The 25,286-nt window shown below is 46.6% G+C and overlaps 1 protein-coding gene across 1 annotated transcript in view; it reads right to left on the bottom strand.

The window, feature by feature from the left end:
- Window positions 1-25,286, bottom strand: part of CHCHD3 (coiled-coil-helix-coiled-coil-helix domain containing 3) — a 332,230-nt gene that overhangs the window by 52,085 nt on the left and 254,859 nt on the right. Inside the window, exon 5 of the mRNA XM_048501477.1 lies at window positions 16,555-16,625. Coding sequence (XP_048357434.1) covers window positions 16,555-16,625 — 71 coding nt within the window. The remainder of the gene's footprint in view (window positions 1-16,554; window positions 16,626-25,286) is intronic.

Genomic DNA, 25,286 nt, shown 5'->3' with positions numbered 1-25,286 from the left:
GATTTTTACAGTGTGGACAAACCCGATCCTGGAGAAGGATGGATAAGTAACGACCCTTTGTAATGGCCGATGGGAAGGTATTGGATCTGGCCCTTGTGATAATCCATCTCTGTTGGGGTTCAGTTAATAATTCAAGATATTTGGCTATGTGCCCCTGTCCCGGTATTATTCCGACAGAGAGGGGTGAGCATGATTTATTTGCTTGCCCCAACAAGATATTTCTTTTTATAACCTATCAATTTCAATGTTTAAGAATCTTAATACACACACACATATGTGTAGATATACATATATACATATAGGTATAAATACACACACACACATGCCAATAAAGGCATCTGTATCTATCTGCATACTTAGTTTGTTGGTTTTTAAAGCAATAATATTAGCTTTTATTGACTCACATCCAACAGGCTATCAAACATCAGTTAGAGACTGACCAGGAGCAGCAGTGGCGTAGGAGGTTAAAAGCTCATGTATCTAATCTGGAGGAACCGGGTTTGATTCCCCGCTCTGCTGCCTGAGCTGTGGAGGCTTATCTGGGGAACTCAGATTAGCCTGTGCACTCCAACACATGCCAGCTGGGTGACCTTGGGCTAGTCACAGCTTCTCGGAGCTCTCTCAGCCCCACCCACCTCACAGGGTGTTTGTTGTGAGAGGGGAAGGGCAAGGAGATTGTAAGCCCCTTTGAGTCTCCTACAGGAGAGAAAGGGGGGATATAAATCCAAACTCTTCTTCTTCTTCTTCAGACCAAAAGAGTAGAGGAGCCACAATTCCATTATTTTATTTACTAAGGAGGTGGGAATGAGCAAGGGATCTAGGTGTTGATTCACAAGGAAGTTCTCCTACGTTAGCCCCAAGCAACAGAATAAGAGATATGTCTATCACGAAACGAAGCCTGAGAGAGCCATGCCTGTTCTACAAAACCACGGGTTCTTTTTTTCCATATACTCTGAAACCAGCTGAGTTCTCAACGATCTTACTGAAAATAAAAACAGAAAACAATAAAATGTTCTAAATACAAACATTTCTCAGCTAAATGGCACCGTTCCTGCAGGCTTGGCTCAGCCCCCTCAGCTCAGATACTCACCCGAGCTCACCTTGGATCAGAATCCAATTTTCTTTGTGTCTTTCTCCCCAGGAAAACTTCCTTCCTGCCGTGCAGTCACCTAGCCTCTTTAATGTAGGGGGCTTCCTTTTGGATACAGCCTTTTGGTCCTCCATCCGGAGAGCAAAGACCTCGTCAGGCTAGTGCAGGGTGTGGCCAACCTATGACGCTCCAGAGGTTCATGGACTACATTTCCCATCGGCCCCTGCTCGCAAAGTGACTTTGTCTAACACTGCAATGGAGTAATTTCATCACAGTGTCTGCCTTTTCCCCTCTGCTAATTTTCATCTGCTCTGCACTGAAGATGAATGAATAACTTTATTGTTTTAGCCACTGGCCGAAACAAAAAAAATAGAATCCATACAGATTAAAAGAAATATAGAATTAGCCACACTAATACCTAAAATTGATAAAACGCAATCATTACAAAAATGATTAAATAAACAGCCTGGATTAATGCATTGCAGATATACACCCAAGTAAAGTAAAGTTTCCCCTTTAGTCGTGTCCGACCCTGGGGTACCACTGCAAGCAGTGATTTCATAGGCAAGCCGTTTTTGTGGGGTAGTTTGCCATTGCTTTACCCCCTAGCTATGTGCTAGGTACTCATTTACCGACCAAGGAATGGCTGGCTGGCTGAGTTGACCATGAGCCAGCTGCCAGGATATTTGACCCACAGGGGGCTCAAACTCCTGACCGTGTGAGTGGCAGTGCAAGCACTTAACCACCACGCCACGCGGCTCCCTATACACACCTAAACTTTCTCCCTAATATTAACGGATTCGAAAACAAAAGAGGCAACAGAATAAATAACAAAAATAAAAGCGTCAGCCGGCAAAAATTGGATTCGGTCCTCATCCAAGCCCAAAGCGTTTGGGAGCGCTGAGCTCACCTGAGAATGAACACAAGCATACCATGGACAATAAAATAGATTTGGGGTAAATTCTCAATCTGATCAGTACCATGCGTGCACAAGTGAGAATCCAGTGGGAACATACTGAACTTGGCTTGTAAATACGCAGAGGGAAGATATTGGAACCTGGTAGTAGTAAAGGCCTTCCTCGGGATAAGACTAACCAGATCCATTAGGTATCTCAAACAGGATCTATTACAGTCGAAGGCTTTCACGGCCGGATTCAACTGGTTGTGGTGGGTTTTCCGGGCTGCGTGGCCGTGGTCTGGTGGGTCTTGTTCCTAACATTTCGCCTGCATCTGTGGCTGGCATCTTCAGAGGTGTATCACAGAGGGAAGTTTGTTACACACTGTGTCCAGACTTCCCTCTGTGATACACCTCTGAAGATGACAGCCACAGCTGCAGGCGAAACGTTTGGAACAAGACCTACCAGACCACAGCCAAACAGCCCGCAAATCCCACCACAACCAGGATCTATTACACTTAAATCTAGGATACCACAGAGAATATTTAGACTGCGGGACACAACCTGTGCTCGGACTTTGCTGAAGTTCCAAGACTTTATTTCTTCTAAAGGAGACAGTGGGAGGGAAATAAATATACAGTAAATACATATTTGTGTTTTGCTATTGTTTGTTGTTTTGTTGTGCACCGTCCAGAGCCCTTCGGAGGAGGGGCGGTATATAAATTTAATAATAAGTAGATAAGTAAAACTGCAAAAGGGAAGCCGTCAGGGCCGGCCAATAGTTCCCATCCTTATAGAACCGGCAATACAGTTTGACCAAATGACAGCTAGATAAACTGACTAACTGAAAATTAATTATGCACCAAAGATACTCCCTACAGATTGCAGGCCTCTGTCTTAATGAACATATATCTTCAAGGCTTGGCAGCTTGTCTGCATAGACTCTTTTGTTCCAGCGTAACAATGTTGGTATAAAATCCGGCTGGAATAAGGTACCCTCAGGCGCAAAACAGTTTCTGCTTGTATAACTGTGTCGGCACAAGGGAATTGCTTGGGTATGTTTATCACAATCCCTTTAAGTAGTTTTTATCAGTATAGGAACCGAGTGTTCCGACCAAGTCTTGCCATTCAGCTGAAATCCACCAAGAGCCATCTCCATGAATTGTCCGTGCAAACTTTATTAATTTTTCTTTAATTACAAAAAAGAACCTGGACTAAGTGGATGCAAGGCAGAATCTATAAAATTAAAATTGGCGTGGAGAGAGACAATTATCTTCTCTCTCGTAAGACTGGGATTCAAGGTCACCCGGTGGAAACGACTGCTAGGAGAAAAGGGACGAAAGACACAAAAGGAAATAATTTTTTCATCCGTTAACAACTTAATATGAACTATGAAATTAAGTTGTCCGTATCACAACTTAAGGAAGTCATGGATGCAAGATGTGAGGAATCGGCGGAATTCAAGAAGGATATTAACAAGCTGGAACGGGTCCAGAGGAGGGTGACCAAAATCGTCAAATGTCTGGAATCCATGTCCTACAAGGAGAGACTTAGGGAGCTGGGGATGTTTAGTTCAGTGAAGAGAAGGTTAAGAGGTGACATGATAGCCGTGTTTAGATATTGGAAGGGATGTCACGTTGGTGAGGGAGCAAGCTTGTTTTCTGCTGCTGCAGAGACTAGGACCAGGAGTCATGGGTTTAAGGTGAAGGAGAAGAGATCCCACCTAAACATTAGGAAGAACCTCCCGACAGTCAGGGCTGTTGGACAGTGGAAGGCACTACCTCGGAGTGTGGTGGAGTCTCCTTCTTTGGAGGTTTTTAAAGAGAGACTGGATGGCCATCTGTCAGGAATGCTTTGGTTGTGTGTTCCTGCATTGCAGGGGGTTGGACTTGGTGGCCCTTGGGGTCCCTTCCAACTCTATGATTCTATGTCATGGTTGCAAGATGTGAGGAATGACCGAAGGCTTCTGGGGGATTATTCAAATTCTATCAATGGCTACTAATGGAGGGTCAGCAAGGCAAGAGGAGGGTCGGCATGGTTAAGAGACGAGACCTCTAATCTGGAGAACCAGGTTCAATTTCCCCCTCCTCTACATGAAGCCTGCTGGGTGACCTTGGACCAATCACAGTTCTCTCTGAACTCTCTCAGCCCCGGGTACCTCACAAGGTGTCTGTTGTGGGGAGAGGAAGGGACGGAGATTGTAAGCTGCTTTGAGACTCCTAGCAGTAGAGAGGAGTGGGGTAAATCCAACTCTTTTTCAACAGGACTCTACTTATATTTGACTACTCAACTACGCGGGGTGAGTATGTGTGACTCCCACACAAATATTGACGTGTGGTTTTAAAACGACTGCGTGGGGAGGGGGGGGGGGCGGGAGCTGAGCCACACACCCTGCTTTCCCAGAATCCCCCGCTCCCACTGTATTCAGAGTACACATTTATCTAGCTAAAATGCACTTAATTAATATTTCATATAGCTGTGTTGGATACTCTATATTCCTAATGGATTGTATTGATCAAAGAAAAGAAAAGAAAATGCCTCGGTTGCTGTAGGGAAAACTAAAGCTGTCAGTTATAAAGCAATCACTGTTTAAAGGAATGAAGACTCAAGAGAAGAAATGTTATGAACTCTAAGCAGCCCCCCCCCCAAAAAAAACCCCTCCTGTATAATTATTGAGACACACATTTGGAAAACTTCCCCAAAGACTAGCCCTTTGCCCCGTCCCAGGTGAACGTACATCCTGCATTACAAGACCCAATCATATAGTGTATGTAGGAACTCAGCGTAGGATGTGTTTGTTTAGGAAGACACTAGAGAGCTAATGTGTATTTCTCTCAGGGCGGCTTATAGAGAGGAAAGCATTTTTCAATTGTTTAGGAGTTTAGTTTGTTGGGTTTATTTAAGAACATAAGAACATAAGAACAAGCCAGCTGGATCAGACCAGAATCCATCTAGTCCAGCTCTCTGCTACTCGCAGTGGCCCACCCTAACCCTAACCCTGGTCTGCTAAGGCATTTGCAATCTCAGATCAAAGAGGATCAAAATTGGTAGCCATAGATCGACTTCTCCTCCATCAATCTGTCCAAGCCCCTTTTTCAAGCTACCCAGGTGAGTGGCCATCGCCACCTCCTGTGGCAGCATATTCCAAACACCAATCACACGTTGCGTGAAGAAGTGTTTCCTTTTATTAGTCCTAATTCTCCCCCCCCCCCCCCCGTTTGCTGTATGGCACACACTTCCCAACAGTATCATTCAAACCAACCTCACACGTCGACACAAGAACTGCACAGAAGTCCCAGGAGGGACCCAACCTCCGACCCAGCTTGGTCACTGGCCTCCCAATCAGCTGCAGGCAAGTCAACTCTGGGAGCATTTACTGATTTACTTCACACTACAGTTTTTCTTGGAAAATGTCTGACACACTCCTGGGATGGGTCCTCAGTACTTGTGATTGATACATTGATGTTGATTAGCCCCCAAACCCAAAAAAGATAGGTCTGATATCATCAGAGGTGGGGAGAAAATCAGGGTCAACAATGGTCAATACTTGGAGAGGAGACCATTGAGGGAGACAGGGGTTGCTATGTGGGAGAATGTGATGGCAAACCACCTCTGCTCTTCTCCTGCGTTGAATACCCCATGGATGGGGTTGTCAGAAGTCCCTCCCTCCCCCCACCCCAACATACAGATGTGTTCTCCCGACCATGTGCCATTCATCCTCACAAGCCCTCAGCTAAATAAGCAGGCAGTCCAATGCGATTCTGGGCTGTATCAATTGGAATTACATCGACCAAGGGATGTAATTGTCGCTCTCTGTTCTGCATTGGTTAGACCTCACCTGGAATATTGTGTACAGTTCTGGGCACCGCAATTCAAGAAGGATATTGACAAGCTGGAACGGGTCCAGAGGAGGGCGACCAAAATGGTAAAAGCTCTGGAATCCATGTACTATGAAGAGAGGCTTAGGGAGCTGGGTATGTTCAGTTTGGTGAAGAGAAGGTCAAGGAGCCCCTTGGGGACAGGGCGGTATAAAAGCGGAAAGTATAAATAAATAAATAAATAAATAAATAAATAAATGATAGCCATGTTTAGATATCTGAAGGGATGTCATGTTGGTGAGGGAGCAAGCTTGTTTTCAGCTGCTCCAGAGGCTTGGACCAGGAGTCATGGGTTCACGGTGAAAGAAAAGAGATTCCACCTAAACATTAGGAAGAACTTCTTGACAGTAAGGGCAGTTAGACAGTGGAATGCACTGCCTTGGAGAGTGGTGGAGTATCCTTCTTTGGAGGTTTTGGAAGAGAGGCTGGATGGCCGTCTGACAGGAGTGCTTTGGTTGTGTCCTCCTGCATTGCAGGACTTGATGGCCCTGGGGGGCCTCTTCCAACTCTATGATTCCTTTGTTACAGTGAGAGTCATTCGGCAGTAGAATCAGCTGCCTAGGGAGGTGGAGAGCTCTCGCTCTGGCAGTCTTCGAGCAGCGGCTGGACAAACGTCTGGGATGTTCTAGGCTGATCCTGCATTGAACAGGGGCTCAGACTAGGTGGTCTGCATGGACCCTTCCAACCCTACCATTGTTCCCAAACCAAAAGGAGTTTCTGGAGGCCAACAGATGAGAGAAGTTGTAGAAATAGACAACATACCGGACTTTGACTGTTTTAGACCAGAGGTCTGCAACCTGTGGCTCTCCAGATGTTCATGGACTACAATTCCCATCAGCCAGCATGGCCAATTGGCTGATGGGAATTGCAGTCCATGAACATCTGGAGAGCCACAGGTTGTAGACCCCTGTTTTAGACAAAGGAGCTACTTTTAATTATCCTTCACTAGGATTTTCTGTTTTCTTTCTTATGGCTTTCCTCTCTGGCCTCCATCTCACACGCGGCAAACCAGCCCTGGTTGCCGGTCAACTGCTGTCCCAGGTTGCATTCTCTCTCTCTTAGCTCTCCAGCAACACCAGTTCACAGGGAATTCCACAAGGGTAGCCAAACAGTCCAGGCCAGGGAAGCCAGAGTAGTTACAGAGGCTGGTAATACAGTCAAAGGGTCAACGTTCTGGGAATCTATTGTCGAAGGCTTTCACGGCCGGAATCACTGGGGTGCTGTGTGGTTTCCGGGCTGTATGGCCGTGTTCTAGCAGCATTCTCTCCTGATGTTTCGCCTGCATCTGTGGCTGGCATCTTCTGAAGATCCTCTGAAGATGCCTGCATCTGAAGATGCCAGCCACAGATGCAGGCGAAACGTCAGGAGAGAATGCTGCTAGAACACGGCCATACAGCCCGGAAACCACACAGCACCCAAGTTCTGGGAATCAATCAGGAGGGTGTCAGCAGGTTCAGGGTTAGTTGAATGACTTGTGTCCACGCAGTTAGCCCATGAAGAGGAAAGTAATAACTCAATGTTGTACAACCAAGGAAACATCAGAGACATCAAGACTAATAAAGGAGGTAAACTACTAATTGACTTTTGCCAATCTCATAATAAAATAATTCTCAATGGTTCAAATAAATCTCCCAATTCAGGAGGCTATACGTACATCTCCACCAGGGGATGTAGCACCATTGATTTTGGCCTTTGCTCCCCGGAAACCATGGATTATATTCATACCTTTGACATAGATAACCGAACAGAGAGTGATCACCTGCCACTAGTCATAGAATTCCGGAAGTTGAGACCAAATATTTTTTTCCAACACTGAAACAACCAATAAAACAGATAGGGTGACCTACAGGAGGATCTACTGGACTTGTGTCCACACCCAGCACTTCCTTTTAGAAAGCTTTATAGCCACCCACAAGGAACATTTAACAGAGCTTGGGTCTGAAGTGCTGACGAGCCGGTATCAGAGTAATGCGTAAACTCATTCCCTGGCATTTCGTGAGTGGCTCCTCCTCCCACGGCAGCCATTTTGAGGGAGGCTCCGCGTCCTACGGCAGCCATTTTGTGGCTGCGCCCGCCATCTTCTGACAGAACTCCAAGTGCATTTGCAGGCTCAAAATGTTGGGAGAGTCCTACAGATGGGTGTTTTTTAAAAAAATCTCCTGCAAGGGAGTCACATGTCTTGTCCCTGTGCTCACTCCCTAAGTGGATAATCGAGGATCACACGAGAAGAAAATATAATCGCCGGAGCTGCCAAACTTCCTGCTTCCAGATCCTCAACGGTGAAGAAAATGGTATCCAAGGGAAATGCAAAATGTAATTACTCTATTATAGCCCAAAGCCTTTTGCCCAAAGCCAAGCTCTTCCTGTAATCCTGCACTCCCTTTTTCTCCCTTCCTCGCGTAAACTTTTCATTACAAACAAGACATCATTGTAATATGATCATTCCAGTTATAATGCAACTGTGGATAACATAACGCCTGCATTAGAAAAAGGCAGCAGGGCCTGCTAATGTTGCTTTAATATAATTTGTGTACTGCAGGAACTAGCTCAACCCGATCATTTAGAATTTGATCAATGCGAATTAGTGTCTTACAGAGAGATAAACCATTCGACAATTTAGGATTTGATCAATGCGATTCGGGGCCTCGCAAGATAAAAATAATAATAAATTATCCCGTGCGTTTCGGAATATTATCACAAATCCGCACAGCGCTGCAATAGGGAATAAGGAGGTAAAGGTAAATATCACAGGCCGGCAACGTACAGCAGGCGTATTAAGTATGCGATAAATCCTAGACAAGCTACATAACGTCCCCTCCCCATTTCCCTTTGAAAGGGTGAATTGGCCATTAAATCTGCTCAAACCACAAACTCGTGTAATTCAAAGGCCTAAAGCAAGACTGGAAAGGAGAGAAGTCAACTGAGATGAGCTTTTAAAATGAAAATTTAAGTACTGTACTTCTGCAGCGGGGGAAATTATCACCAAAAAAGGCAGACGAGGGTGCTTGGGTACAAGCCGTCCAGATAATTTCAACGTAGAACAAAGCACCATGTCCTAAGTTAAGAACCTGGATGAATCAATAAGAGTATAGTGTCTAGATCGAGGGAAGTAATCGTAGCTCTGTACTCTGCATTGGTCAGATCTCACCAAGAGTACTGTGTTCAGTTCTGGGCACCGGAATTTAAAAAGGATATTGACAAGCTGGAACGGGTCCAGAGGAGGGCAACCAAAATGGTAAGAGATCAGGAATCCATGCCCTAAAATAATAATCAAAGCAGCACATGCAACAATAGCTTTAGGCTGGAAAGAAAAGAAAAAATGGACAATCCAGAAATGGTTGGAATACATCTGGGAACAAGTGACACTGGACATTTTCGACATAATAACAAAGAATAAACTGTGGCAAGATAAACAGAACAAAATCATGAAGATATGGACCGTATACGTGGACTGGATGAAAGAAGCCGGAGTCAATGAGGAGAAATGGGAGAAAAGACTACAAAGAATGAACTTACTGCTGTTTGACAAAATTATGAAAAATATAGGGGGGGGGGGAAAGGGGGAAAAGTATTGTTTGAAAACAAATGAAGAAAAGCATTAATATAAAATGTAATATTCAAATGATACAATAAAAATTTTATTAAAAAAAAGGAATCCATGCCCTTTGAAGAGAGGCCTAGGGAGCTGGGGATGTTTAGTCTGGAGAAGCGTAAGTTAAGGGGTGACATGATAGCCATGTTTAAATATTTGAAGGGATGTCATGTCGAAGAGGGAGCAAGCTTGTTTTCTGCTGCCTCAGAGACTAGGACACGGAGTAATGGATTCCAGGTGCAGGAAAAGAGAGTCCACCTAAACATTAGGAAGAACTTCCTGACAGTAAGGACTGTTTGACAGTGGAATTCACTGCCTTGGGACTGTGATGGAGTCTCCTTCTTTGGAGATTTTTAAACAGAGGCTGGATGAACATATGTTGGGGGTGCTTTGATTGTATGTTCCTGCTTGGAAGGGGCTTGGACTTGATGGCCCTTGGGGTCTCTTCCAACTCTATGATTCTATGACTCTAAGGCAACTTCACGGGCTCCCTAGCGCAATCCTTTGCAATCTCGGTCCATCCTTGCCAGTGAATAGGCTGCTCTGTGTGGTCTCTTCCAACTCCATGATAAGAACATAAGAACATAAGAACTAGCCTGCAGGATCAGACCAGAGTCCATCTAGTCCAGCACTCTAGTCCAGCACATCTAGTCCAGCACTCTGCTACTCGCAGTGGCCCACCAGGTGCCTTTGGGAGCTCACCTGCAGGAGGTGAAAGCAATGGCCTTCTGCTGCTACTGCTGCTCCCGAGCACCTGGTCTGCTAAGGCATTTGCAATCTGAGATCAAGGAGGATCAAGATTGGTAGCCATAGATTGACTTCTCCTCCATAAATCTGTCCAAACCCTTTTTAAAGCTCTCCAGGTTAGTGGCCATCACCACCTCCAAACACCAATCACACGTTGCGTGAAGAAGTGTTTCCTTTTATTAGTCCTAATTCTTCCCCCCAGCATTTTCAATGGATGCCCCCTGGTTCTAGTATTGTGAGAAAGAGAGAAAAATGTCTCTCCGTCAACATTTTCTACTCCATGCATAATTTTATAGACTTCAATCATATCCCCTATGATTCTAACTATCTGTATGGCAGGAGTCCACGACATGGGCACCAAGTCGCACGCCGACACCTTTCGCTCAATGATCCCTCCTTTTTAATTACCGTTTTAATGTCTTTGCATGCATTTCAACTCTGTCTTTATTTTGTTTTAATAATGTGTTTTGTTTTAATAATAATATGAGGGGGACTGATTTCAATGGGTTTTAAACTGCGATTTTCTTTGCCGTGGGTGTTAAAAGTTGTTAGTGGCCTCGCAGGCCAGAAAGGCAGGATATAAATTTGGTAAGCAAATTAAATTAAAGCTTGTTTGGTATTCATGTGCAGGAGGAAGGATGGGAAAAGTCACGATTGGGTCATTTCGGTAGACCTGCTTCTTTCCGGTGCAGGAATCTATGCTCAACTCATATGACGTATGGAAGAGTCATCATAATGACATCATTACCGGTCGAATTCCGAATCATTTTCAAGGTATTGGTGTTAACCTTTAAGGCCTTGCGCGGCCTGGGACCTCCGTACCTACGGGACTACGGTACCATATGTCCCTAATCGGCCTCTGCGCTCAGCAGAGGCCAATTTGCTGGTGATCCCTGGCCCCTCAATGATGCGGCGGGCCTCCACCTGGGCCAGAGCTTTTACGGCTCTGGCCCCTGCATGGTGGAACGCTCTTCCTCCAGCTGTGCGAGCCCTGCGGGATCTTAATGAGTTCTGCAGGGCTTGCAAGACTGAGCTGTTCCACCGGGCCTTTGGGGAGGCCGGCCGCTGATGGCCCCCCTCCTCATAACATCAGTGGATCCTGCCGCCCACCCTCCCCCCTTCTTTTAGGGGATCCGATAGTAGGTCGCCATCTGTTACGCTTGATATTTGGTAGCTGCATTTTAATGGGGTTAGTTTTAATGAGTATAGAGCCATAACTATTATTAATTAATTTCAGTATTTATTGATTTTATCTGTGCTCTATTCATGTATTTTGTTGTCCACCGCCCTGAGCCCTCCGGGGGAGGGCGGTATACAAGTATAATAAATTAATAACAACAACAACAACAACAACCATGGCCAGAAGAAGCAAAAGTAGGCCTCATACGCAAAGCCTCAGTTTACAAACCGAAGTAGAAAGTCAATCTTCCAGTGGGAAACTTACTAAAAATTCCAGGCATGTTTGCCATTATTAAGCAGTGCTGCTTTGTAACAATATCGCAATTAGTTCTATTAATCTCACACTCCCAACTTGAAGTCACACTGACATGCAGCACACTGGTTTACGCATTTAGCAGAATTACAAATTTAGCAGTTCAACCTTATTTAATTCGCCTTTTACAGGCAATTAAACATGCTCTTAAAAGCACTTTGGCTCAAAAAAAAACCACAAACCCTGTCTCCAGTCCTCACGTTCGATTAAATTGAACACGAGACAGCAGAAGAAGAGCATCGCTCGTCAGCTTGGCACCAAATTGTGCATAAATCAGAGCCCCTAGAGGATGGGGCGGTATAAAAGTTTAATAAATAAAAAATAAATTTAATAAATAAAAATCTGCTTAGATTCAAGCCACGTTCCAGAGCCGGTTAAGAATACCGGCTGAAACTCTTGAGAGAACTGTGATGGCCTTCTCTAACTTTTGTGTTCGAAGGCAGGCACAAAGGTATCTTGCCCCCCAATCCAATTCTTCCAACTTCCCTGTTAGTTAAGGAAATTATTTTCTTAATTAAGAAATTAAGATGTTCAAAATCATATGAAAATCTGCCTCCTAAATCAAGGTGACCAGACGTCCCGCTTTTGGCGGGACAGTCCCGCCTTAAACCAATTTGTCCCGCATCCCGCTGGTTTTTTAAACTGTACCGATTTTTGGAAGGCTGCCGCCCTGCCTTCTGGGGCGCTCCCCTTTTCCCGCCATGTCACAGGGTGGGAAAAAGGGGAGTGCCCCAAAAGGCAGTGCGCTCCTGCAGCCGCGCGCGCTCACGAGTCCCGGTTTAAAAAGGTGAAAATCTGGTCACCTTATCCTAAATGAACAGCAAAAATGTGTCCGGTAGCATTAAATACTCAGCATCTGAGTTTAGCCATAATTCCTCAAATATAGTCAGTGGACGTAGACGCAGAATGTTGAAAGTACGGCGAGAGAGAGGGAGAAAGTGTGTGTTTAACGCATAAATTTGTGCACAGACCACCCCCTGGGACTCCCACAAGTCATGTGCGCTGACTGCAAGCAGTACCAAACGGGCGCATGTAACTCCTTCTCCCATGCCGCATTTATAAAACTTCATTCATATCACCCTTTGAATGCTCAAAGTGCTTCGCCAAGTTATACTGTTGTAATTTTTACAGTTAAGGGAGGTTAGCATGACCAGCGGTCTCCAGTATAGTTCTTATGGTTGTTCCTTGGTGCCTTCTTGTTTCTCAAACTCAAAGAGCCTGGAGGAGAAAAGTTTCAGGCGGGCGGGTGTGTTGGTTCGCAGTTCAAGGGCAAGATTTGAGCCCAGCAGCAGAAGACGAACAAGATTTCCAGGGTATAAACCTCCGAGAGTCCAAGTTCCCTTCGTCAGATCAGATGCCTTTGCATATTTGGTCAAGACAGCTTTGGGGCTCAAAAGTCTATTCCCTGGGAATCGTGTTGGTCTTTTCAGTGTCAATGGAACTCTTGAATGGAATGGAACTCTTGAACGGAACTCTTGAACGGAATAGGGAAGTGGGCGAGGCTTCAGGAAAACACCAATCAGGCAGGCAGGCCACAGACATGTGACCTTGGCTTAGTGCTGAGCTGACATCTTGCATAATGCTACTTAGGTCAAAACACATTCCAAAGACAGTTATGAATATGGGTTACTCCTCTGAGTTTCCAAAACTCTGCCAGGGGGAGAGCAGAGAACAAAGGCCCCTCTTTCTTTGGAAAATGAAACTGAGTGATATTTATAGGGTTGTCAGGACGAGCCTGGCTATTGGTGGGAGGGCTGAAGGTAGGAAAATGGTGGTGGTGGTGGTATTGATACTGGGATGATGTCACTCTCAGGAAAAACCCAGATAGAACGTTAGGTGACTTTAGGAATCCCCAGAAACTCTATGGTAAGTGATGTCACACTGGCAATGCTGCGGGTTGAGTTTTCTTTCTCCCAGCTCACCACCTAGAATCATAGGGTTGGAAGGGGCCCTCACCTAGAATCATAGAGTTGGAAGCGGCCATCCAGGCCACCTAGTCCAACCCCCTACTCCAGGGGTGTCCTACTCTGGCGCTTCAGGTGTTCATGGACTACAATTCCCATCAATTGGCCATGCTGGCAGGGGCTGATGGGAATTGTAGTCCATGAACATCTGAAGCAACATGGTTGGACGCCTCTGCCCTACTCAATGCAAGATCAGCCTAGAGTAGGGGTCGCCAACCATTGGCGCTTCAAATGTTCATGGACTACAATTCCCATCAATTGGCCATGCTGGCAGGGGCTGATGGGAATTGTAGTCCATGAACATCTGGAGAACCATAGGTTGGCCACCCCTGGAGAGCATCCCAAACAAGGCTATGTAATCATTGGCTCTTCTTCTTACTGTCCTTCAAGGCTATTCAGTTCTGGGTCTCTAGAATCCCCTCTTGGCATGCTTTCATGAGACGCCGAGTGAGTTCTGATGATGTGTGCCACAGCATCCTTGTGATCTTAACCTATTCATAAATGACCTGGAAGTAGGGGTGGGTAACGTGGTGGCCAAGTTTGCAGATGATACCAAATTATGTCGGGTGGTGAGAACCACAAAGGATTGCGAAGAGCTCCAAGCGGACCTTGATGAATTAGGTGAGTGGGCTAAGAAATGGCAAATGCAGTTCAATGTAGCAAACTGCAAAGTGATGCACATAGGGGCAAAAAATCCAAACTTCACATACACGCTACAGGGGTCAGTGCTATCAGTCACAGACCAGGAAAGGGATTTGGGTGTCTTAGTTGATAGTTCCATGGGAATGTCAACTCAATGCATGGCAGCTGTGAAAAAGGCAAACTCTATGCTGGGGATAATTAGGAAAGGAGTTGATAATAAAATTGCAAGGATTGTCATGCCCTTATATAAAGCCGTGGTGCGACCGCACTTGGAGTACTGTGTTCAGTTCTGGCCGCCACATCTCAAAAAGGATATCGGAGAGATAGAAAAAGTGCAGAGAAGGGCAACGAGGATGATTGAGGGACTGGAGCACCTTCCTTATGAGGAGAGGCTGCAGCGTTTGGGACTCTTTAGTCTGGAGAGGAGACGTCCGAGGGGGGATATAATTGAAGTCTATAAAATTATGCATGGGGTAGAAAATGTGGACAGAGAGAAATTTTTCTCTCTTTCTCACAATACTAGAACCAGGGGGCATCCATTGAAAATGCTGGGGGGAAGAATTAGGACTAATAAAAGGAAACACTTCTTCACGCAACGTGTGATTGGTGTTTGGAATATGCTGCCACAGGAGGTGGTGATGGCCACTAACCTGGATAGCTTTAAAAAGGGTTTGGATTGACGGCGGGAGAAGTCGATCTATGGCTACCAATCTTGATCCTCCTTGATCTGAAATTGCAAATGCCTTAGCAGACCAGGTGCTCAGGAGCAGCAGCAGCAGAAGGCCATTGCTTTCACCTCCTGCACGTGAGCTCCCAAAGGCACCTGGTGGGCCACTGCTGGACTAGATGGACTCTGGTCTGATCCAGCAGGCTAGTTCTTATGTTCTTAACTGTCCCCCTGCATTTCAGGCCATCGCCATGACAGTAGGTAGCGGATGCCGGGAGCACACTTGCCTGGGCTGACGAACAAAAGGCAGCTTTTGTTATGTTCATATGTTCAGATTCATGACACACTCCCTTCACAGCGACGAGGTTCTCGAAAGGTTCGCTATCGGAACACACGCCGGAAAACACAAACAAGATCTCATCCTTGAGACAGGCATTGTGGGTAGGCTGACTAGAGCAATGCGCTGCCTGAAGGCCTCCTTTATGATCTTTATCAAGTTATTATAGCGGCTCTAAAGAGAGGTTGTCTTCAGGGCCAAGAACTGTTCGGCAATCACAGACTCGTGGACCACAATAGAATACCGGTCTCGGTCTTCTTATTGACAGTGGCAATCAGATGACGGCAGGAAAAGGGGGCTAGATTTTTTTTTTTAAAAGGAAAGCCACAAAACATGATGGATGAGGCTTTCTTGCAGACATTAATAGAAGCAGGAGAAAAGCCGGGGGCCAGCGCTATTCCCCCCCCCCCCAACCCTCATTAGCGGATCTTCATTTAACCCTCCCAAGGAAAGATAATATAACCCGACCTTCACCACCGAGGACAGAATTAAACTGCTGATTTCAATACGTTACAAAGCAACACCGGGAAGGGAAGCGGCTCCGCACAATTGCGCCAATCATTATTTCTGCAGCCTTTTCAAACAAAGAGCTGTACCTCGCGCGACAAAGATGTGCTACATTCTAAAATTATACACAACAGGCTCACGTTCTAGCATAAACGTCAGTACCCCACCAGTGCCCTGACCCGGATAGCTCCGGGCTGATTTAGTCACATAACAGGAGCTAAACAGGAGTTGCCCATGGTTAGTATTTAGATGGCAGACCACCGAGGAACATCAGGGTCACGACACAGGGTCAGTCGATGGCAAACCACCTCTGAATGTCTCTTAACTTGAAAATCCTACAGAGTCTTTCTAAGTCAGCTGTGACTTGATTGGGGAAAAAAAACCCACACTAATAAAGTTTACATGGTAGAATTTTGTTTAAAAAGTATGTACGCTCAGGACTTCGGCATCTAAAACATGTGCCCTCGTTCAGAGATTCAGCAATACTCTCAATACAGTATCATATCTATACTAAGAGTTTGCGAATGCTTTGAATTTCTAAGCAGGGCTGAATAATATGGCAATTCCTTTCAGGAACCAATACCTACGCCTGTTTTATTTCACTTTTCAACCAGAAAGAGAGAGAGAGAGAGAGAGAGAGAGAGAGAGAGACGTTGAGGCGCTCTTTCCACTTTTACACACACAAAAGCTAAAATCAGATTCATGACCTTCAAAAAATAATACGAGAGGGAAAAGGTCTTACTTGAATCTGGCGTCTACCTCGTTGACGGCCTTTTGGAATTCCTCTGTCGTGACTTTGTAGAATTGCGCGCTCTGAAAAGGAGCAGGGAGCGAAAAAGAGATGAAGTGTGAATTGCAAAGCATATTACAAGCTTCTCTGCAACAGTAAAAGTGTTTTGGGGAGAAATTCAATCAGTCCCGGAAAACCCAAAGACGCTCTGCAACCTACGTTATTTACGTTTTACCCAGCATAATTATAAGCAGCAGCTAACATTGTCTGCACATTCTTGGTCTGAAAAGGTTAATGCTTTTTAAACCAGAGAATCGGTAACTGCTATTTTGGAACAGTTCCCCCTTCTTTCACCGTGTAGCCCAGGCAAATTGGTCTCATCAAACCTTGGAAGCTAAGCAGAAGCAACCCTGGTTTGTACTCGGATGGGAGACCATCATAAAATCCCAGGGTTGCTACACAGAGGCAAGAAATGGAAACCACCTCTGTTATATGATGCATGATGCTGGCAGGGAATGATGGGAACTGTAGTCCACAACATCTGGAGGGCCGCGAGTTTGACACCTGTGCCCTACAGGGTCACAATCAGTTGTAAATTGACAGCGCTTTCCAACACCGTGCTTCTGTTAGCCTTGCCCCCCCCCCCCGAGCCAGCCCTCTATGGCCTAGGGGTGCCAACCTCCAGGTGGCGACTGGAGATTACTACCGATCTCCAGGTAACAGAGATCATTTCACCTGGAAAAAATGGGTCGCTTTGGAAGGTGAACTCTATGGCACGATACCCCTTTGAAGTCCCTCCGTCCCCCAAAATGTAACCTTCCTTAGGCATTTCGAAAGATGGGAGTTGGCAACCGTACCGTGTCACCTTCTTCAATGGCTCCTTGCTTACGAGGCCCCCTGTTTCCCTTTGTTTTCCAGCTGCTCTGATCCCAACCCCCGAGCCCTGTTTCACACCCAGCAGCCATGGTCTCCAGGCCCTGCGTCCGGTTTGCCCTCCTCCTTCCCACTCTGGGCTTTGTGACTTCACTGAACCTCAGCCAATCACAACAGCAGGCGCTCACAATAGGGTGTGACTATTTCTCTTACCGCTGTTAGCCCCGCCCAGGACTGAAAAAAACAAAAACAAAAAAAGTTGTCAACCTACAACACTCAGCCGAGCAAAACGGCACCCACGTATCTGAATTCCTAAACCAGTGATGGCGAACCTTTTTGAGACCGAGTGCCCAAATTGCAACCCAAACCCCACTTATTTATTGCAAAGTGCCAACCTGGCAATTTAACCTGAATGCTGAGGTTTTGGTTTAGAAAAAACTGGTTGGCTCCCTCTTCGTCCGCCCCACACGCTTGAGCAGGGGCCAGCCTGCTCTAGCCTCCAGCAAGTCTCTTGTGCACTGCTCTGTGCCTCTCTAGCATCTCTACCTCCTCTGCGCCTCCCCCCACCCCAAGGCAGCAGCCACCCGGAGCACAGGCACCAGGCCCGCCAGCCGAGTCCTCCCTGCTCACCAGCAGAAAGCGCCAAAAGATCGTGGCTGGAAGTGGCCCGTGACCAGTGGCCTCTGCATCCAGCCTAGATGTGTGTGTGGGGGGGGGGGTGATTCCCCCCACATGACGAACTCTGTGTGCGTGTGCCCACAGAGAGGGCTCCGAGTGTCACCTCTGGCACCCGTGCCATAGGTTCGCCATCACTGTCCTAAACTATTCTTGACCGTCCTTGATGTCCCCTTCGGGTTGTTCAAAGCTCTTGCCATGCAGAGAGAAAGACACGATAGTCTTTACAAAACCAAAAAACAAGCATAAAATGAAAGGCTGCTTAAGTGAAATAAGAAAGCTGTATGTCATATTTCTTCATATGTCTTCATATTTCCGATGCTCAAGAACTCTGACCCGTTCTTGGTCGAGGCAATGACCGAAGACAGCATAGCAAAAGGTGGCTACGTGTATTTATTTATTTTATTTTTTCGACTTGATATACCGCCCCATCCCCAGAGGGCTCTGGGCTCTGAGTGAACAACACAAACAGTGTACATAAAATCATTAAAACATAATTATCACAAATATCAATTAAAAACAGCGATTACTTCCTAACTTAGGCATCTCACAAAAGTCAGTGCTTACCATAACTAAATCTCTCCCAGAAAAAGAGGAGAGAGGGGAGATGATAACACCCGATGATATTAGGGCTCACATGGAACAAGACCCATATGGAACAGTGGGGGAGGGGGCACACTCAGTGGCTGGTCTCTCCAAAGGCCCGGTGGAACAACTCAGTCTTACAGGCCCTGCGGAAATCACCCAAATCCCGCAGGGCCCAAACAGCTTGAGGAAGAGTTATTCCACCAGGCCGGTGCCAGAGCCGTAAAGGCCCTGGCCCAAGTGGAGGCCAGCCGCATCATTGAGGGGCCAGGGACCACCAGTAAATTCATTTCCTGGCCGAAGCGCAGAGGTCAGGACTGGGGACATATAACAGCGCGGGTCCCGAAGGTATCGAGGGTCCCAGGGTCACAAGTAAGGCCTTAAAGGTCAACACCCACACCTTGAAGATGATTCGGAATTCAACTGGGAGCCAATGCAGGTGGCGCAACACAGGTTGAATATGATCTTGATAGGCGCTCCCTGTGAGCAGGCGAGCTGCCGCATGTTGGACCAGTTTCAGTTTCTGGATCAAACGCAAGGGAAGGCCCGCGTAGGGAGAGTTACAATAGTCTAGCCTGGAGGTGACCGTTGCATGGATCACAGTGGCTAGGTCCGTGTTGGAGAGGAAGGAAGCCAACCGACGGGCCTGACGAAGGTGGAAAAACGCAACCCGGGTTATGTGGGCCACCTGGGTCTCCATCGAAAGAGACGAATCCAGGTGAACCCCCAGGCTGCGAACGGAGGGGGTCGGCGCCAATGAGACCCCCTCCCACACCGGCGGTGTATATCTGCCATCAAGTCACAACTGACTTATTGTGACCCCAGCAAAGGGCTTTCACGACGAATGAGAAGCAGAGGTGGTTTGCCGTTGCCTTCCTCTACAGAGTCTTCCTTGGTGGCCTCCCTTCCAAGTACTGACCGTGCTTAGCTTCCAAGATCTGATGAGATCAGGCTATACAATGACGCCTCCTTTCCCCAAAGGCTGGTTACCTTAGTTGCATTTGTGAGTGGTAAGAAGTCCCCCTGCCCCTCCTGCCCGGGTGGGTGGGCCACGGCCAGATGACAGACCCTCTCCCTTTCCTCTTCCTCCTTAACCTCTTCCCCCTGCCACCAGGGTGGGTGGGCCACAACCAGATGATGGGCCCTCTCCCCCTCCCCAGGGTTAAAGGGACTCAAAGGAAGAGGAACAGGATGCAACTCCTACAGCAGTGATGGCGAACCTATGGCATGGGTGCCAGAGGTGGCACTCAGAGCCCTCTCTGTGGGCATGTACAGAGTTCATCATGTGGGGGGAAATCGCCCCCCCCCCACACACACACATCTAGGCTGGCCTGGGCTGCTGGGCTCGATTATTAGCATTAAACCTAAGACCTAGTTTTGGGGAAGCAGTGTAGGTAACCCTGTTAAGTGCCGTTAAACCCCACTGATTTTCATGCAAAGAACTAAAGCATGATCCTTTACCAGGGAGTAAGCTGACAATGTGCTGGCAATGTGGCTTGCTTCTGAGTAAACCCTCCTAGGGTCATGATTCACCCGTTCGAAGAATTGCACGGTCGCTTCAAAGCAAAGCCAACAACTACCACCAAGCTTACTCCTGAGTAACACACGCCTCAGAGCCAACCATTTTTTCTAAACTAAAACCTCAGTATTCAGGTTACATTGCCGTGTTGGCACTTTGCGATAAATAAGTGGGTTTTGGGTTGCTGTTTGGGCACTCGGTCTCGAAAAGGTTCGTCATCACTGTCCTACAGGATCTTTTAGAAATCTAGAAACACAGAGCTGTAAGGGACCTCAGGGGTCATCTAGTCCAACCCCTGCAAGAAATCACAAACCCCTCCACTCCTCCAGTGACCCCTGCTCTATGCCCACAGATAATAATCGCACCACTCTGCCCCTGAAATCTACAGGATGAAAACAGCCTTTCCTTTGAAGATGGAGTGGTGACAAGAGAAAGCAGCAGAAACCACAGTCTTGGAAAGACGATGCGCATATGCTGCGATCCTAGGGGTTTGAATATAGTGACTTCCACCCCGGGGAAAGAATAGGCTTGATAAAGCCCGGGTGAAATAATAACTACTCTGAAAAGTGTTATTGCCTATTGTGTATTTTCTTTGTCGAGGCAGTTGGCAGTTGGCCTAATACACATTTTTCTTGTCTACGTTTATCGCGAAGGCATCTGTGTATGCCTGATATTTTGTACTGTATGCTGGTGAGTAAAAGGAAGAAGAAGTTTGGAAATCTATTTTTGGGATCTGTGGGGTGTTTTCATCCTTTAGCTTTCAGGTGCCGAGTGGTGTCATTAGTACTTGATGGTGGACAAATCCCTATAATTGTGACGGTCTGTGCCCAGAGGAACGCAAAAAGGCCACAAGAGATGTATTGTCGAAGGCTTTCACGGCAGGACTCAACTGGTTGTGGTGGGTTTTCCGGGCTGTGTGGCCGTGGTCTGGTGGATCTTGTTCCTAACGTTTCGCCTGCATCTGTGGCTGGCATCTTCAGAGGTGTATCACAGAGAAAAGTCTGTTTCTCACTGTGTCTAAGCATGGAAAGCGTGGTATATTGTCCATGTCCCAGGGTGGGGAACCAATCAATTACTGTTTGGGTGGAACTTGCTATGCGAAGGTGTGGTTGAGTGCATTGGATTGCGGGTGGGGTTACCAGTCCATTTTTTAAGTACTGCTGGAGCCAGGCCCTGCTAATCTTCAAAGTCTCTTCTTTCTTATTGAAGTTGTCCTGGTGTTTTTGTGGAATTTCAATGGCCTCTCTGTGCAGTCTGACATAGTAGGCTTCTGAATTGTCCAAAATTTCAGTGTTCTCAAATAAAATGTTATGTCCAGTTTTGTTTAACACGTGTTCTGCGACTGCAGATTTTTCAGGATGGTTAAGCCGACAGTGTCTTTCGTGTTCCTTAATACGGGTCTGAATGCTGTGTTTTGTGGTTCCTATGTAGACCTTGTCACAGCTACAGAGTATGTGATATACTCCTGCAGAAGTGAGGGGGTCTCTCTTGTCTCTGTGTCCAGAGAGAAGGGAATGTCTGGGGTATATATTGTCCATGTCTCAGGGTGGGGGACCAATCAGTAAGTGTTTGGGTGGAATTTGTTATGCAAAGAAGTGGTTGATATTATTGTATTTCGGGTGACTACACACCACATCTTTGCATAACAAGTTTCACCCAAACACTTACTGATTGGTCCCCCACCCTGGGACATGGACAATATATACTCCAAACATTTCCTTCTCTCTGGACACAGCATGTAGCAGACTTCCCTCTGTGATACACCTCTGAAGATGCCAGCCACAGATGTAGGCTAAACATTAGGAACAAAATCCACCAGACCACGGCCACACAGCCCAGAAAACCCACCAGAACCAGCCACAAGAGATTATTGTTGTTGTTGTTGTTGTTGTTGTTGTTGTTGTAGATTTCACAGCTGCCAGATCTTTAGCTGGTTGTTGGCCTTCATTACAATTCGAGCCTCACCCAGAGGCCTAGGAAGTTGTAATGTATCGGCGTAGTATTCGTGCGGATCCCAGCACGGCTGCCTTCTGAATTTGACAGATGTTAATTTTGTCAATTCGAAGATGTTTCAAGTGCTGCCCTAGTGTTTTCGGGATGGCGCCCAGCGTGCCGATTACTACTGGGACGACGACTTCAGCTGGTTTGTGCCATAGATGCTGAAGCTCGATTTTCAAATCACGGTATCTAGTGACCTTCTCGTGTTCATTATTATTATTATTATTATTATTATTATTATTATTATTATTATTATTATTATTATTATTATTATTATTATTATTATTATTATTATTATTACTATACACATAACAACACAGCACAAGTGTCTGGAATTCATCTCTGAATATCGAGTCCTTCCCAAGGACCTAGGATATTAGAGGTATTTGCGTAGAATGTGTGCAGTTCCTAGAAGTGCTGCTTTCTGTAGCACTTATTATTATTATTATTATTATTATTATTATTATTATACACATAACAACACAGCACAAGTGTCTGGAATTCATCTCTGAATATCGAGTCCTTCCCAAGGACCTAGGATATTAGAGGTATTTGCGTAGAATGTGTGCAGTTCCTAGAAGTGCTGCTTTCTGCAGCACTTATTATTATTATTATTATTATTATTATTATTATTATTATTATTATTATTATTATTATTATTATTATTATTAAGCTTGTTGCTGTTGATGTTTTAAACTCTAAATTAAATGCAAAATCTCTCTTCAGTAACATAAGCAACGACAGTGGTAACTTAAGACTATATTCCTGGTGAATGCCTGTTTGCAAACCCAAATACAGACTTGAAAGGGACCTCAAGGACCATCAGTCTCCTGCAAAATGCAGAAAATCCTCAGCTCCCTCCCCTTCCACGTTCCACTCCTCACCCCCAAAAGCGATCCCTCTTCTAAGCCCAGAGGAAGACAAAAATCTCCGGGATTCCTGGTGAATTTGGCGTCGAGGAAAATTCCTTCCTGACCCTGAAGGGCCACCAGGCAGACATTTTTATTTGGCCCAGATACGGTAGGAAACCTGGTGGGTTTTTGCCTTTCTCCAGGCATAGAGCAAAAGCCAGCCCTCCACTGAAACTAAGTTGATGGAGCACATGGCCATCGCTAACATTAAATAATATCCACTAACCTGGATAGCTTTAAAAGGGGCTTGGGCACATTTATGGAGGAGAAGTCAATCTATGGCTCCCAATCTTGATCCTCCTTGATCTGAGGTTGCAAATGCCTCAGCAGACCAGGTGCTCAGGAGCAGCAGCAGCAGCAGCAGAAGGCCATTGCTTTCACATCCTGCAGGTAGCTCCCAAAGGCACCTGGTGGGCCACTGCGAGTAGCAGAGTGCTGGACTAGATGGACTCTGGTCTGATCCAGCAGGCTTGTTCTTATGTTCTTATGTTCTTAATACAGCACCACCTGCAAGGATGCTGATTCAGCACAGATTTTTTTTTATTTCTGTACAAAAGTGCATCCCGTTTGGGGTGAAGCCATGCAACAAACACCTCACCCCTGTAAAGTCAGCTCACCCCAGATGTGTACAACCCAAGAAGTGTACAACTGTCCTTTCAACAAGGCCTCCCTCCCTCCTGAAAGATCAAGGGCACACAATACTCGAACCCGAAGCAGAGATGCTTTCTCCTATACCTGGAAATGTCACAGCTTCCCTATGGGGCGGGCGGCACGCTGAGACAATGGGCTATAAAGCGGTGACATTTTTGAGATGAAATAATGCCTCCGTGGTAATTTTTATATATATGTAATGGTCTTTATGGCTCTGTTACGCGGTTAGAATGGAAACAAGGACACACGTCTGTCAGTGAGACCAAAAGCATTTAGTCGGGGGGGAAAATGTGCCATGTGTTTTGGTGGGCAGCAAACACCAAACTCCGCTCTCCGGCCCAGGGAACTCAGAGGGAAGGCGTTCTGTGATGCACTGAAAACAAGGCTCCATCCCCTGCACATTTCACAGCTCTTGACAACAAACCACAGGAGCCACGTTTTCCAGGTGAACTGAACTCTGTCACCTGGGCCCTTTCCGCACAGGCCAAAAACAGCGCCCTAGGGACGGCAAAAACACTGTTCGCGCCGCCCTTGCTCTCCCCCAGCAGCGCGAAGCCGCTGTTTCCCAACCTCACTCCCTGAGCGAGGTTTTACGGAAAGAGCGCCTTCCAACCGCTGCTGTGCGAACAGCAGCGGCTGGAAGGCGCCACGTCCCCCGCACCATCCCTGCAAGCTTACCTCGTCTCCTGGCTTCTGGCTCGTCGCAGAGGACAGGGGACACGCCCCCCTGGCCTGCGACTGCAGAGCCGTCGCTGCAGCCTGTGCGGGCGTGTCCCCTGGCCTCTGCGACAAGCAGGAAGCCAGGGGACGAAGTAAGCTTGCAGGGACGGCACAGCCTGTGTGAAGGCTGCGCCGCCGCCTGCCGCCCTCCTGGGACAGTCCATGCGAACAGTCCTGGGGGGGGGGGGGGTGCGTCGGCGTCGTTTACGCCAACGCACCCTCACACCGTTGCGGTGCAGAAAGGGCCCTGGAGATCACTTGCAATAGTGGGAGATTTCCAGCCATCACCTGGGCTCATTCCGCACATGCAGAATAATGCACTTTCAAACTGCTTTCAGTGCTCTTTGAAGCTGTGCGGAATAGCAAAATCCACTTGCAAACAGTTGTGAAAGTGGTTTGAAAACGCATTATTTTGCGAGTGCGGAAGGGGCCCTGGAGACTGAAAACTCTCCTGGCTGCAAGGACTCACCCTGGCTGCAAGGAAGCCACCCTGTGCCACCCATTTTCACAGAGATATTTAGCTGTGCACTGCAGGTTTTCCTACCTGAGCTTCACATGATTGGCCGGTATGAGTGGGGAGACTCACAATCCAATCCTTTTTTCCAACAAGCCAGCCGGATTATCTGAACGCATTAAAACAACTTTCAGCCTCCGAGGGAGGGAAGGATGGATGGCAGGAAGGACAAATTTATGTCATCAATCTTAGCGTTATTTTAAATTATTTTAAATGGTTTCCGATTGTTAATTGGTTAATTCTAAATGTGGATTTATATTTTTAATATTGGCGGAATGTTCGAACTGTGTTGTGACCT

This window comes from Sphaerodactylus townsendi, linkage group LG06, assembly GCF_021028975.2.
Source record: "Sphaerodactylus townsendi isolate TG3544 linkage group LG06, MPM_Stown_v2.3, whole genome shotgun sequence".
Taxonomy (NCBI): domain Eukaryota; kingdom Metazoa; phylum Chordata; class Lepidosauria; order Squamata; family Sphaerodactylidae; genus Sphaerodactylus; species Sphaerodactylus townsendi.
Note: the sequence above shows the minus strand (reverse complement) of the source record. Positions and strands in the feature narration are given on the sequence as shown.